Raw genomic sequence first — 14,665 nt, 5'->3', positions numbered from 1 at the left:
ATCTCTCACTCTCTTTATTCATGTCCCAAGTAACTATTTAAACCATATTTGCACTCTTCAGAAAATCCCTCCATCAGTATCACTCACATCCTGGTCTGTTTTCCAGGTGACCTGGGTAATGCTGGCTGAGGGGAAAAAAACTCTCTCTGCCCTGTCACACACTCCTCCTACCAGGAGGTCACGCTTTTTTTTCACAGAACCAGATGTGACAAGCAGTGGGCTGGGCTGGATGAGCTGCAGCAGAGCTGAGCTACACCTCATCTAAGCTGCAGTGTTTAAACCAGGGTAGATGCCACAGCACACCACGTGCTGCTCTAACAACCATCAGGACTAAATGCTTAAGATCAGACAGACAAAGACATTGATATCAGCTGTTCCTTCAATTCTGTTGACTTACTCTGCTTGCTGTTTAACTGCTTTCTCAACTAAATGTTCTAAAACTCTCCCTCATGTCTACTGAGACCAGAAATACCTTTTTCCTCCACTTCCTGATTATTCTTATTTTTAAATCTCATTGTGTTTCTTTGTTTGCTTTCCCAAAACATCTGTTATGAATTGCAGTTTTCCATTTTGAATGTCACATCCTTATTTCTTAGCCAACATTCTTACTTAAATAAACATTATTTATAGAAGAACACAACTTCAAGGAACATAACATATAAAAAACCCTATGCTGACACCACTTAAGCCAGCTTAATCAAACTACTCACCTGCTAATGTCTTTTTTTTTTTGCTGAAGAATTAACCAGTGTGCAAAGAAACACAAACATTCAATCAATAAAAATGCAGAACAAGGGTTGTAAATCAGCTACTTTTAATCTTCAGCTGTTATCACTCCTGAAGAATTGCCATTACTCACCTCCTCCACATGTCACTGTGCAAGGGAAGAACTCGGTTTGTCTCCATTGATGACTGATGGGTTGATAGAAAAAGAACTGAACCACACTCTCTTTTGATCCAGAGTACCTGGTCTGAAGAAATTTCCATTAAAACACATTTGTACACTGTACTCAACAGTTCATATCATTTTAAAGCATAGTTCATACATAACAACAGTGCAGAAGGTAAGATGATAACAGGCATAAAGTCTCTAGAAAGTCTACAGTAATCATTAAATTTAAATTCCCAATAGCCAAACATTTGAATCTTGGGGTCTTTTCCAAATTGTTCAAGGTACTACTATGACTATGTGATTATCTGTCCTGGGATAGCAGAGTTCCTGACTGTATTCTTCTATCTGTTAGCAAAAATATTTAAATTTGCTGCAGAGAGAAGTCTGTAAGTGACCCAAGCCCATGGATTCACAGGCAAGTCTAACTGCATATGTGATCCTGGAGATGCAAAAGGAAAACCACTGAAATTCTATTTCTACAGTGTGACAAATAAAGCCAAGTGGTGTGATAATACTGAAACATTTTTCATTTCCACTGTATATCTTCCTTTGGCTGTCAAATATTGATATGTTTCTACATATAAAAACCTTAATGTGTGATGCAAGCCATTGGTATGTGCTCTGGGTAGAAAAGAAATTTAAAAGGATTAGAAATGGTCAGTGAGTGGTTGGATTAGCAAAGCCTAAGGGAGATTGCTGGGCACTGCTGGAAGCAACACTCAGGTTCAGTAGGTGGCAGTCTGCAATTGGATTAGCTCAATACAATGCCCAGGGTCACACTGCTATTCTTTTAGTAGTATTTAAAAAAAAATCCTGGTCATTTTTACCATTAAAGATCCTGTGGTACTTTCCACCACAGGAAAGACATTAATCTTGTAACATTCTAAATTGTTTGGATTTACTTAGCATAAATGAACTCTGGACTGTAATTAGGATTCCTTACTTGTACTGCACCAATCTGATGGACACCCACCCACTCAGCTGCACATACTTGCAATAACTTTGTAGATCTGTAAACACACACATCCCACCTTGATAATGAAATCTGCTCCAAGAGGTCCCTGGATCTTTATGATTTCCCTGTCTGTACTCTTCTGAAATTCAACAGTTGTATTTTCAATGACAAATGTTCCAGGAGCATTGAAACTGTGCTCCCCCTTTTCTCCCTGTAGTGTTTTTGATTCTATAACTAAAAAAGAAACATGAAATTAGTAAACTTAAACAGGCTATTTTTTGTTTTCAAGGAAGCCAGAAATAATGTTTACAACTTTCCCTTGCAAACAACAGCTTTGTATGTGTATTAAAAAAAAACATCCAGAGTATCTGTGGGAATATCAGCTGCTGTGGAATATAGGCTGATAGATAACTGCGACATGTCAGCATAGGGAATATCTGTCTGAACACATTATTCTTTCACAGCAGAAGCACTTCTGAGACAGCTTTTCCTACACCAAATGCTCTGCAGCACTTGGTGTAAGCAATAGATTCAGCAGGAAAAGCTGAAAGAAACTCAAAACAGATAGAATCAATACACAGAAAAATAACTCATACTTCCATGCAACTCAAAAGCCAAGCAATCTCAGCAATCAGTCTCCAGAGAAGCCTGAATGGTACCAAACTCATCTGACACTCACTTCAATACCTGTATCACTGTACCAAGGTCATTAACTCCACTTTGAGTATTTCCCATGTGAGGAAAAGGCAGGGACAGGGAATGGGCAGCTGCAGCATTGCCAGAGGCAGGAACGGCCCCTCCCCACAACAGGTGGTGAGGAAAACCCTTTTTGAGTTGTTCTGCACTCCTTGGAAACAGATTAAACTAACAGCCCACAACCTCCAGAAGACAGATGAAGCATTTTAGGATTAAATCACTTCCAGCAAACTGAGTGAACTGTGAGTGGACAAAGTCAAAGGAAGATATTCCTAATGAAGGTAGAACTTTGGGCTCTGCATAACACAGGACAGAGGCACAGCAAGGCACATGGCTTGAAATACACTGGTCTGGTTACAATCTACCAGAGCACTGCATGGGAAAGGCATGAATCTCAGATGAACTCAAGGCAAGCTAAAAGGAACCTTTTGATGAGCTATAAATACTCTCTTTCTCCCACTACCTTGCCTTTTTTGGTACTTTAAACAGAGTTACCTAAGTCAGACAACATAATTTAGGTTAAGTGCATCTGGTTTTACCTGCACTGAAAACATACTCTAAATGCTGCAGTCCACCATTACTGTTTTCTTCCTTCATATTTTTAAAATAAAAATGCCTTCTGGAGCACTCCCAACAAAGAGAGGAAGGTAACTGTAGAATGAATTAAATTTCTTACCAACATTATCCCAAGCTTCTAAACATTAGGAATTCCACTACGTTCACAGGTATAACAAAGATCACATATATGGCTGGAAGGAAGTTTGAGGAAGGATATGTTTCCAGGAAATCATGGGGTATGAATCTAGTGTTTAATCAAATGCACTTTGTCAAAGAGAAAAAATAAAACTCTGGAAATCAACGCACTCCACTGTCCAGCACATTTCCATTAGGAACAAATAGATATTAAAAAAACATAGAAAAACCAAGCATTTAGATGCATTTAGTTGCATTAGGATCCTTGGGAGGACAGGACCCCTTTGAAATAACAGAATACAAGGCAAGTCATCCAGCTGGTGTAAAAAGTGTTTAAAAGTGTTATTTTGGTGAACTGAGCAATATTTCTTTACAGTCTTTTTGCTAGTTTTCTTAATAAAAATATAATTCTTATATTTCTATAAGCAGAAACCAAGGATATTCTTCAGCAACCAACAATATGAGAACTCACAGAGAGTTGACTCAGGTTTACATTAGAGCCAAACTAGATTTGGATTCAAAGCATGTGTTTATTTGCATGGTCCAGCTATAGAGTGATGGCCTCTGCCTCTGGAGGTCACACCAGTGAAGCTCAGAGCAGCTGCTCAGCTTTTCCCAGAAATGGGAATGAGGAGCTATCCCACAGCACAGCAGACAACCCCTGAGTCAGTACCTTCCTGTTCAGTAGAACCTGGTGCTTGTCATCACAGGCTTCTAAAACGGAGTGAAATCAAGCATTCAGTGGTATTTAACACATATATAACAATTATTCTTATTAGGGAGCAATTCCTCCCCAAGAAACTACTTCATTGATTTCAGAGCGGCAACTGAGAACAAAGGTTTCATCAGCTGGTTTATAGACAAGTTTTAGAAGAGAATTCACCAAATGTTAATTTGTTTTACAGGGCCCTGTAATCCTGGAGAACTGGGGAGTTTGACTTGAAGAGCAAGCTTCCAGTTCCTAAGTCAGGCAAACATTTCCTTGAGTGGTCTTTAGGACTCCAGATGTGCAGTCATACAGACAGGGAATTCTCTTTGAGTGCTCACCTGTTTCTGTGCCTAACAGGACTACCACTGGTGCCAAAGACGTATAACTGTCTGCCTCTGTGTTACTTCCCTTACCTTGACAAAATGAGTGTTTCCCCTTGGAAATGCCTTGCTTAGCTGTGGATGGAAGCCCTGAATGTCTCCCATCCTCAGTGGCAGGAAGGAGCAGGGCAGTGCAGCATGGGGCACCCACTGCAGACAGCTCACCAGAGATATGCATAGAAGAATTCCCAGGGAAACAGCTCCTGCTCCCAGTGCAATAAGGAGCAAGTTAAGCTGTTACCCAAAAGCTATTTCTTTTTCATGTGCTTCATTTGTTGATAGTACAATACAAGGGCCCAAAACAAAACGTGTTCTTTCCAAAATGGAAGCAACACTTTCTTCCTCTCAGCATCTGTCAAAGGCAGAGCAGTGCACAGCTAAACCCTGTCACCTAATGCAAATCACTGGGAACAGAGAAAAAATTGACAAAAATCGGTTCCTTTTAGTGACGTTTAACCTCCCTAAGTTCATGAACTCAGTTATCTAGCATTAGCCACTTGTAAAAATATTAGCTTCTGGTTTTCCTGTTTCTTCTGCTGAAGGATTAATTTCAGGGAACTTTCAGTCTTTCTTTTGATTCTAATGCTTTTAAAACAGCTGCTAGAAAAGCCATAATACAGTCCAAATCAAAAACAAAACCAAGACAATGAAAGATTTTATTCAGACCCATTTTTGTGCTAATTACTTGGTTATTTTCCACCAAATGTTTCACAAAACCCATGCAGACAGAAGTGCAGAAGGGACCTATTTGTAAAAAACCCAAAGGAAAATCTTTGCTTTCTGATGAATCTGTTGCCTGTCTTAAAGTGCCCATACACACAAATAAAACAATTATTCTAACCAGCTACAAAGAAATGCAGTCGTTACTCAAACACTAACTGCAAAACAATGCTCAGAGCATTTGTTTCAAATCTGTTATGTGCTACATCTCCAACCACATTTCCATTTTTGATTAGTCCAGCAGCTGTGTTTCCCTGGAACAAGAGCAGATCATAAACCCAGGATGAAGCACCACAGAACACAAGATAAAGGGAAAAGTGCCAGACACACCACAGTATTTGCTGCTGCCTTTACCTGAAGAACAAATACACTGGCAACAGGAGGCAGTATAAAATTCTAGCAATTATTAGTCCCTGCTTCACCTGTTAAATTCAAATCCTTGCAAGTCAGGAAGAACATCTGACAAATGAAACCTGTAATTATAGGTGATTATTTTTTAAAATTCTGCCTTCAGTTATACCAGCACACCCACTCAGAAGTCAATGAATTTGCAGACAAAGGCACATTTGATATCGTCTGTTAAGTGACAAACACACGCGCAGTGAAAGGGTGGAGCAAGTTGTCCCAAAGCACACCCCAAGATATCAGTTCTTGAAGACCTGGCTATGAAGCCAGAAGTGATCACCAGATCACCACCTCTCTCCCCACATCAGCTCCCAGTTGTTTTTCACCTCTGTCATTTTAATTTTAGTTAAAAAATAGTCTAAATCCTCACAGATTTGCAAACAGATGTGCTGGGGGAAGTGGTTAAAGGAACATTTCACAATTCACATTAACAAAGGTAATGCCAAGCCACAGGTTCTTTACGGAGCCACCCTGGGTAGGAAGCCAGGAGCACTCTGTACTCTGTTACCGTGTTGCTGCTGCATTCCTCAGGAGCTTTCCAGAAATCCCCCAGGAGTCACTGAATCTAGTACTTTTTCCTCATACAAAGCTGAAACAACAATTTCCTTCTGCAGAACTACTTAAGAAAGACCAAGAGTCCTGACCTGAACTGGTCAGGATCACTCCTTCATACATCTCCTGCAACAGTTTTAAAGGAATATTATTTATTTCCATATAAATTGAGCTCCATACATTGTTGATATCACTGGTATATCTAGAAGTTATTTCACTCTGGAGTTGTTCTGAAGTGGGAGATTTATTCAAACTTGTTCTTTGAAAGAAAGTGACAATATATTCTTGAAAGCAAACAAATAAACCAGCATTTTTCCAGTAAAATATGCTTCTGACTTCTGTTTACAGATCTCAGAGCAGAAGTTCTTTTTATTTCTATGATCCAGACTAAGTCTGTCACTTTTACTAATTTTTCAACATATTAAATGTATAGTTTATTTCATTGCTTGGTATGGCAGCACCACTTATCATTGAAACAATTAATTCTCTATGTAAACCAGGCCTATGGATAAAGAAATGGCCATAAATAATGCCATCAACCTTACAGAAAATATTCAGAAACAAATGTCTAACAGAATAGCAAACTGTTTCTCATTGGTAGCAGGAAATGAACAAAAGAATTATAAGGAAATAGCACTTGTGTAGCTGTTCTGTACTTCATTTGTACCTGGTTTACTCAGCCTTGAACGTTGCTCACTGGCCAAGAGTGACCCCACCCGGACTGTTCACACCATCTCAGGTGCTTCAACAGAAACCTGGTGCCGAGTTATACAAGTGTTATTGATTCCACACGTAATCCTTTGGAAGTAATTTTTTTGTATGTTGTTCAAGAGGGTAATATATTTGAGACATCTTATATAGGAATTACATGGTTTAGATAAATTTAGGAACCACCAGTATGCGTACTACTTTTTACTATGTGGACTTTACAGTGTTCTCTACGATGGTCTCCAAGCTGGATATTCAAGATGGGAAGAAGAATTAAGGTATCAAGGTCATGATCTTACCCATATTCACAAAGTTTGGATGAGTTCAGATACAAGGTTCTGTTTTTATCTTCTGCCTATGTATAAATACATAAAACAGCTCAGTCATACCAAGGTGTGCTGGTCCTTTCAGGGTAATTCTCACACTGCGACTCCCATGTGGAACAGCAATCACTGTTTCTTCCCCTAGGAAAATTAAACAACTGTTTTAAAAGTTATCTTTCATCAGGGAATTTGTACATCACATAACTACACTGAAAACCATCAAATGTGTCTCAGAAAATATTTCACAGGTTTCACAATTTTTCTATTAAAAATAATACACTATATTTTATTAAGTACAGTCTTACTGAGTCTGTTTGCTGTGTTATGCAACTATTCAGACCTACAAATGGACCTGCAAATCTTTCTTGCTCTTGGAAAATGATTTGCTATTAACAATAACAAGTGAAATGTCAGTAGTGTATTAGGAACATATTTACACTCTGTTGTCCTAGTTTTATTTCCTAATCACTGAATTGACATAAGGAATCTGCTAAGTAGTCCTTCCCCCCTTACAAAAATCTGCAGCTGTTCAGTCTCATTTTGCCCACACCTCATTTCCTGCTGCAGGTCACAACTTTAATAAGTGGTAGGACTTACAGGAAATAAATCATCTACTTAACACTAACCCTTAACCAATTACATACCAGTTAAGAGAAAATATATAATACCTATAAGGGATATGTTATAACAGTGTGTCTGCATCTAACTTACCATATAAGATCATGTCTTCCAGTAAGAGCCTCAATTTAAAATTAACTATAAACCAAACCAGCCATGAACGGGACATGTCAATACAAAACAGCTTTTGGCTGCCTGAAAGGCCTCTTCATACACAAATATGCAACACACTGACTTCAGTGCATTTTACAAAGGCAGAAAGTTACTACTTTCCATTTCAAATGTAGGAAATCTGTGATTTGCCCAAGTAAACTGAGTTACAGTCAATTCAATAGACTGGAGTCCTTCAAACCAACAAAAGCAGAGCTCTCAGCAAAGGGTGTGCTCAGGGATACCCACAAAGGAAGAGAGAAGCCTCCAGAGAGCAAAGGCCCAATGTGCTGTCTCCCATTCCATTGTTGCCCAATGGCACCTCTGTAAGGCAGGACCTGCAAACACTGCAGGCACAGTCCACACAAGATGCTCAGTGACGGCACCAATGTACAACCAGTGGCTGCTGCAAGGAAGTCCTTTTTCGCAAATTCAAAAAGTAATGTGAGTTGAAGGTCAGTGACACACTGGGACCAGAATTATTCATATAAGAGGAAGAATAGTTGAGTTCAGTTTTAACTAAAAAAGAGTTGGAAAATGTTTCTTTCCACTTTAAACCAGATCCCTTCATAGTAGATGCTAAATTAACAGCTTCTGGTTTACATCTCCTTAGCATAAGTATGAAATCCTGCCAAATGTTCAGGATACTTCAAGCAAATCCTGCAATTATTTTTTCTGAAATAAACACCTTCTTATGTTACAGTTTTTATATCTTCAATTTCTAGGAAGGACATTTAAATATAACAATTTATTTTGGATGTAATAAAATATGACCTTTATTAATTTCATACTTGGGTATTCCACCACAATGAAAAATACTACAGTAAGAACAATAATACAGCTAAGGAGTCCTGGAAAAAAGGTTAACTACTGAACCACTTAATATCTTTTTGCATCTTAGTTTTTCATCAGACGAATTCCTAAAGACAGCCAGAAGGTAGCGGGTGTGCATATCTTTAAAGTAAGGAAATAACTACTGAATTCACATGTGCTCTACCATATTTGAGAGAAAGAAGGTTTGAGGGGCCCATATGTCCTTACTTGGTCAGGAATCAGATCCCATCTTGACAACCAACGAGCAGTCACAGCACAAAACCTTGACTAAAAGCCTGATTATGCCCAGTTCTGAACACCTGCAGCTGCTGTTGTGAGGGGGACCCAAGGGCAGCACACGCTGCACAGCCACAGCCCAGGGCTGCAGGTGTGCAGGGCTGTGTTGGGCTGATCCTCCTGAGAACGGCCAGGGCCGTCCTGCTGTGCCTCCTGCGCCTCCTCACAGCGAGCTCTGCTCTCCTCGCAGACCCGGCTGATCCCTCTGCAGGATGCTTCACATTCCTTCAGCAGTACTACAGACATTCCATCCTCACAGAAGCACTCTCTGATATGGTCCAAAAGTCTCATGGGGGTGCTAAATTTGGTGTTTCTCTGCGGCAGAGACAATATTACCAGAAAGTCTTTTATTTGCATTAGAGGAGATGACGAAGTTCACCTCCACAGCAAAACCCAACTTCTGCAGCCCTGCAGACCTATCAAGAAGTATGACAGCAGGATATTTTTGTAACCTGACTAAGATAATTATGACTTCGGGCAGTCTTTCCATAAGAATAAGTAAATTACAGGGAAAACTAAAAGTGAGATTTTTGGAATTCTGAACAGAGATGAGGATTTGGAAGAAAATGCAAAAGAAACAACCCTAAGGGACTCTTCCTTCTCCTAAGGACAGTTTTAACTTCCTGTGAAACAGTAGTTATGGTTGTCCATGTCTGGCTCCCAAACTATATATTCCAGAGGTCTCAAGCTGTCAGTTGAATATAATTCATATCCTTAAAGAAACAGAAGGCTCTATAAACCCATTTCAAAATGGTTGTGCGGTACATTTCCCATTCAATCTGTACAACCCACACTGTTAAAAGCAGTGAACTCCTACAAAAACATAAGGGGAAATTGCTACCCTGAAATCTATGCTTAGAATTTTCAATTATCTTTTTTTTCCTTTATATTACTTCTGTCTCTTTGAAAGTTAATTGCTGACCTTTATCTAAAGCTAAAAACAAATACATCCAAATCACCTGGAACATGCAAAAACGCGAGACTAAAATCTGAGCTCAGATTAAAGCCAGATTGATAACTGCCTTAAAAACTGAAAATCAGGTGAGATATTGTCTCTATTCTAACACTGCTTCACAGTAGGAATTCCAATGCCCTGACGTGAATCATCTTCCTCCAGCACCTGCTTGAAAGGGGCTCTCTGCTCTTCCCAGGGACTCTCAGCAAATGTGTGTGCACACACTACACACAGCACTTGCTGATTAAGCTCCTGGATTGCTTTTACTTTAGATGTCAAGGTTTGATCCTGGTTCTATGGTGTTAATGTGGATTTAGATTTTGGATCTCAATGAGAGTAAGATCAGACTCCCTGCTATGGTAAGACTGGGAGCTAATCCGCAGGATCAAAATAAAGGAGCCACATTCCTAAACTCAATCCAATTCAGCAGGTTTTATTTATTTTTCCATGTGGGCCATGGTGGACCCATTTACTGTTTCACATATGGGCCAGCTGGGATTTTTCCCTGTCTCCTCTTACAGAAGGCCAGAGGGTTTATTTCAGGTCTATAAAAACTGTTTCTTTCCATGTATTTGCTAGGCATTTATTTGCTGGTTCTCGAGTTCTGATAGAAAAATACAAATAACAATAATCCAGGAACAATTTCTGGCACACGAGAACTAAAAAGCTCAAAATATTTGGGGTCTTATTGCATGCAGTGGCTTCCCTCATCCACTCTGACATCAGGCATAATTTCAGAAGGCACTGCTGCTGGGGGATGTGCTGCCCTGCCTAATGACAACAATCGGGGCAAAGCCAAACACCTGCTCCATAAGAGACACCTGAACAAGGTAGGCATGTGCTACTGAACACAGCAGTCACAGATCTTAACTTTAAAATCAGATTACAAAATGTGCATAGGCACATCCTATCTGTCCTCTGAGACCTTCCCTCTCCAATCTCATTCTCTCCCACTTCTCTGTACCTCCACCCCTCTGTGCACCAGCCTTAGGACTCAAGGCTGCCCTTCACCTCACAATGCCACTTCTCTGCATTGCTGAGCAAGTATTTGTAAGGTGTTGTAACCTGCTTTTGAGACAGGGAGGCCTCAGCTCAGTCATGTACTTACATCTTCTGGACACATCTTCTACAATTTGTATGCACTGGAGAAAAGATGCACAGACATACAGTAAGCAGCCCATGAAGAGAATGGATCTCAAGGAAATGCAATGCAAAGTAAGCAATGAAACAGCTCATGTTCTTAAGAGAGACCAGGAAAGTAAAGAAGGAAGCTTCATATTACCTGGAGCAGCCCCGAGTAAACCAATCAAACTGAAATAGTTGGTGCTGAAGACCCAGCACCCACACAATAGATATTTTAGGTGCTTTCACTGGGACTACTCTGGGCTGATCTCATGGACTGCATATACGGTAGCTGTTGGAGAACATCAGGTGCTTTTCTGGGACACATCATCTGGTTTAGCTGCATCAACACAATTCCAATTTATGCTGTCCAAGACCACTCTATGATATGAACTCATGAGCAGTATGCTAGGAGCACGATAAAATTTGCTTCAAAATGCATACTCCTTATCCAAAGTGAAATGCTATAGTATTGGTGTTCTATCCCTCCCTATACAAGTTTCCCTGCCAAACCAGTCCCAATTCCCTCTCCTGGCTCTACACATAGTTGATTTTTCCCCTTCCTCTCCAAGTGTTTTTGACTCCATCTCCCACCATGATTCCTTATCTAATCTCAGTCTTCTTCTCTTCCTCTTTTTCCTTGGCTAAGTGTGTCTGTACAGCCAGTCCTACATCCTCCACCCACCCTCTCATATCTGTCTTTCCTTCACTGTATGAACTAATGTCTTTCTGTTCAGCTACTCTCATCTTGTCTTTCTCTGTTCTCATGTGACCTCCTCAGCCCCAGTCATAAGTCTGAAGCTCAGGAGAGTCAGAAGCTCTCCATAAAATCTCTTCTGAACACCTTGAATGAGAGGTAGGAGGTATCATAGAGTTCAACCCATGACAGCTGTTCTACACTGCAGGAAAGTAGAAAGCAAGAGCCACCTCAAGGAAAGCTTATTTCTGTTATTAATGTTAATTTAATCTAAGGAGGCTGCACAGTTAGGACTTGTACCAAGTTAGAGAACACTTACATAGTTTTCAGAAATGTCAGCTGTTAACATCCAAGAAGCCTCTAAATAAACTGAAGGAAAAGGTAGGGATTTTTTTTGGTTTTTAAGAGGTTGTAGTAAAATATGTGTTGATATTCACAGACATTGCAAAAGACTTGTCCATGACCAGAGACCATTGCCTGCCAATTTCAATTCCCTGATCTGTGATCAAATCCAACAATGGGGGATCTTAAGATATATTAAAGAAAAGGTTTCAAGAATGTTTGACAGTGGGAAAATACATGTTTTTCCCTGCCGTGTCCTTGGAACATGATGGGTTGTTTTGGCTGAATTTTCTCCAAAATACTTAACACCTGGCATGAAAAGTTTCTGACATAAGTGTTGAATTTTGGCAAATAATTCTTCATAAAAGGTGAAGTATCATGCAACCTTGACAATTGGGGTTGCTAGATTCATGTATATTGGTTTCAAAGCAGGGAAAAAACCATGAGGCAGCAGCTTGTCACAAAGTTGAGCTGGCTGATGACATGAAGAGGGAGCTGTGCCACAGGCCTCTGTTCACATAAAGGACCAAAGTGAAATTGGCTTTTTGGTTAAGTGGGTTTGGGGAGGATGACATACAAACATGGGACAAAACCAGCCAATGTTGAGTTACACAAGTGCCACAGGAAATAAAGCACATGGCAAGAGAAAATTCAAAATAACAAAGCCTTTGACAGTGAAACCTCTTGTATGAAGCTTTTTAGCTAAACATTAAGGTAAAACTTGCAAGTATCTTGCATTTTGAGAATTAAACAAGACCAGATTAGGACAAGTTTGTGCCTTCAACTTAACTCCCTTTAAATTTCAGAACCAGCATCTTTTCTTCTTCATTGGTATCAGAACCAGAACACTTTCCTACCATTTCTTGCCAATAATGGTGCAGAAAGCAGACATCAGGGCCCAATCCTAGAATTTTTCCATGTGCACAAAGGGCAGTGGAGTTAATGGGAGTTCCATGCCTATAGTACTAGAAACATCAGGCCCATGATATCTCACTTCCCAATGGGACAGTACATTTTACAACCTATTACACTTTTTATTTGAGTATCATTAGTCAAACCTTTAATCATTTTACCAGAATGTTAAAATCTGGCTTGCTGGCAGAAGTTTAACTTACTTTGTCTTTCAAAGGCAATTAAGAGTTAGTGGAAAAAATAAAGAACTTTTGAAGTGACCATTTCATATTTGCAAAACAGTAAGCTCCCTTCTAGCTTTCTGATCAAAGACATTCATTTAATGTAAAAATATATAAAAAAGATAATAAAACAAAGTGAGTCCTTTATGAGAAATCATTTTCTATCAATGCCTAAATTTCTGTCTTAAAATAAGGACTAAGATAACCAGGCACTTTTATGCCTCTTTTTTATAATAATATCCTTGGCCCTTGCTTTCGTTCCAGTTCTTTAATTTGCTTCACTGAACAGTAAAATTCACATCCTGCTCACAAACTTAAGCTCCCTCTTGAATACATGTCTGTCATGTGTCGATATTTTATTTCCTAATGTTAGTTCTGAAAGCTTCCAAATGACTATCTGGAAGATATTGTGCCTCCCTTCACTGATACATTAGCACAAAGAAAGGATGGCTTTATTTTCACACAGAGGATGATTATATGGAACTGCTTCCTTAGTGTTGATCAACCTGAGACAGAATACTACAAGTGAAATTACTATTTTCTGCCACAAAATGACAGTATCAAAATCAGTTCCCTGTTACAACGTTGTCTTTACTGTACCCCATACTAAGCAGGAATTAAATGGCAAATGTTTTATTTCACTTATCATGAACTATCCAACCCGATTTGCCAGTCCAACAAGTTTAGTTTGGGTTGCCTTAGAATCAGCTACAGTGTCCCCAGGAATTGTCCTTCTCTGGGAGAATCTCTGCTGCTGTAAATCTGGAACAGACAATGCAATTCCTTTCAATTCCAGCTGACCTCCACAGCAGAAAGGGAAAGAGTTATTTTGAGCATATACATCCCTATATATCTATATAGATATAGTCACACAAAGCAGATACAACTTCCTCTGTGCTCACCACAAGCTCTATTTGATATGGCAGACGAGTAAAAGGTGGCCCTCCCTGAAAACTCTTTTTCACCTCATTGTAAACATTCAAGACATTTTCTCAACCTTTCAAGAAGAAAAATATTATAAATAACTGAGCTACCCTCTCCCACCCATGAAACAGATCTCTAGACAAGGCAAGGCAAAGGCTAACACTGACAGACCAGGTCAGATATGCAAAAAAATGCTGACTCATGCAGAATCATTCTGTAACTGAGAAGCTGCTGCCACAAACCGAGTCAATTTTTAATTTTGATTGTCTTTGTAATAGATATATATTGAATTACAGAAATTACGCCCCCACACAGTGTGAGATAACCTCATATCCTTGTAGGATATTATGGCACAAGGTAATGAGCATTGAGATAACATGCACTGCACTTCAAGTTACATTCAAAGCACACTGCAAATAACAGCATTAATAATCCCATGGAAATATTTTTATATTTACTGCAATAAGATTCTAGCATGATTCAATATACAAAGCTCTTCCAAAATCAGGGCACAAATGAACTACGAAGGCCCCATCTCCATGTGACAAATACACATTGTGAGTTCAGAAACAGAAAAGAAT

General features: G+C 39.4%; 1 protein-coding gene across 3 annotated transcripts in view; it reads right to left on the bottom strand.

The window, feature by feature from the left end:
- ADAMTSL3 (ADAMTS like 3) overlaps nt 1-14,665 on the bottom strand; it is a 172,671-nt gene that overhangs the window by 57,311 nt on the left and 100,695 nt on the right. For all 3 annotated transcript variants that reach the window (XM_071568538.1, XM_071568539.1, XM_071568537.1), the window contains exons 8-10: nt 7,100-7,174; nt 1,924-2,081; nt 860-971 (exon numbers count right to left, since the gene is read on the bottom strand). In XM_071568538.1, coding sequence (XP_071424639.1) covers nt 860-971; nt 1,924-2,081; nt 7,100-7,174 — 345 coding nt within the window. The remainder of the gene's footprint in view (nt 1-859; nt 972-1,923; nt 2,082-7,099; nt 7,175-14,665) is intronic.

The sequence above is a fragment of the Pithys albifrons genome, chromosome 13, assembly GCF_047495875.1.
Source record: "Pithys albifrons albifrons isolate INPA30051 chromosome 13, PitAlb_v1, whole genome shotgun sequence".
Classification (NCBI taxonomy): Eukaryota; Metazoa; Chordata; class Aves; order Passeriformes; family Thamnophilidae; genus Pithys; species Pithys albifrons.
This window is presented reverse-complemented; position numbering and strand designations above follow the sequence as displayed.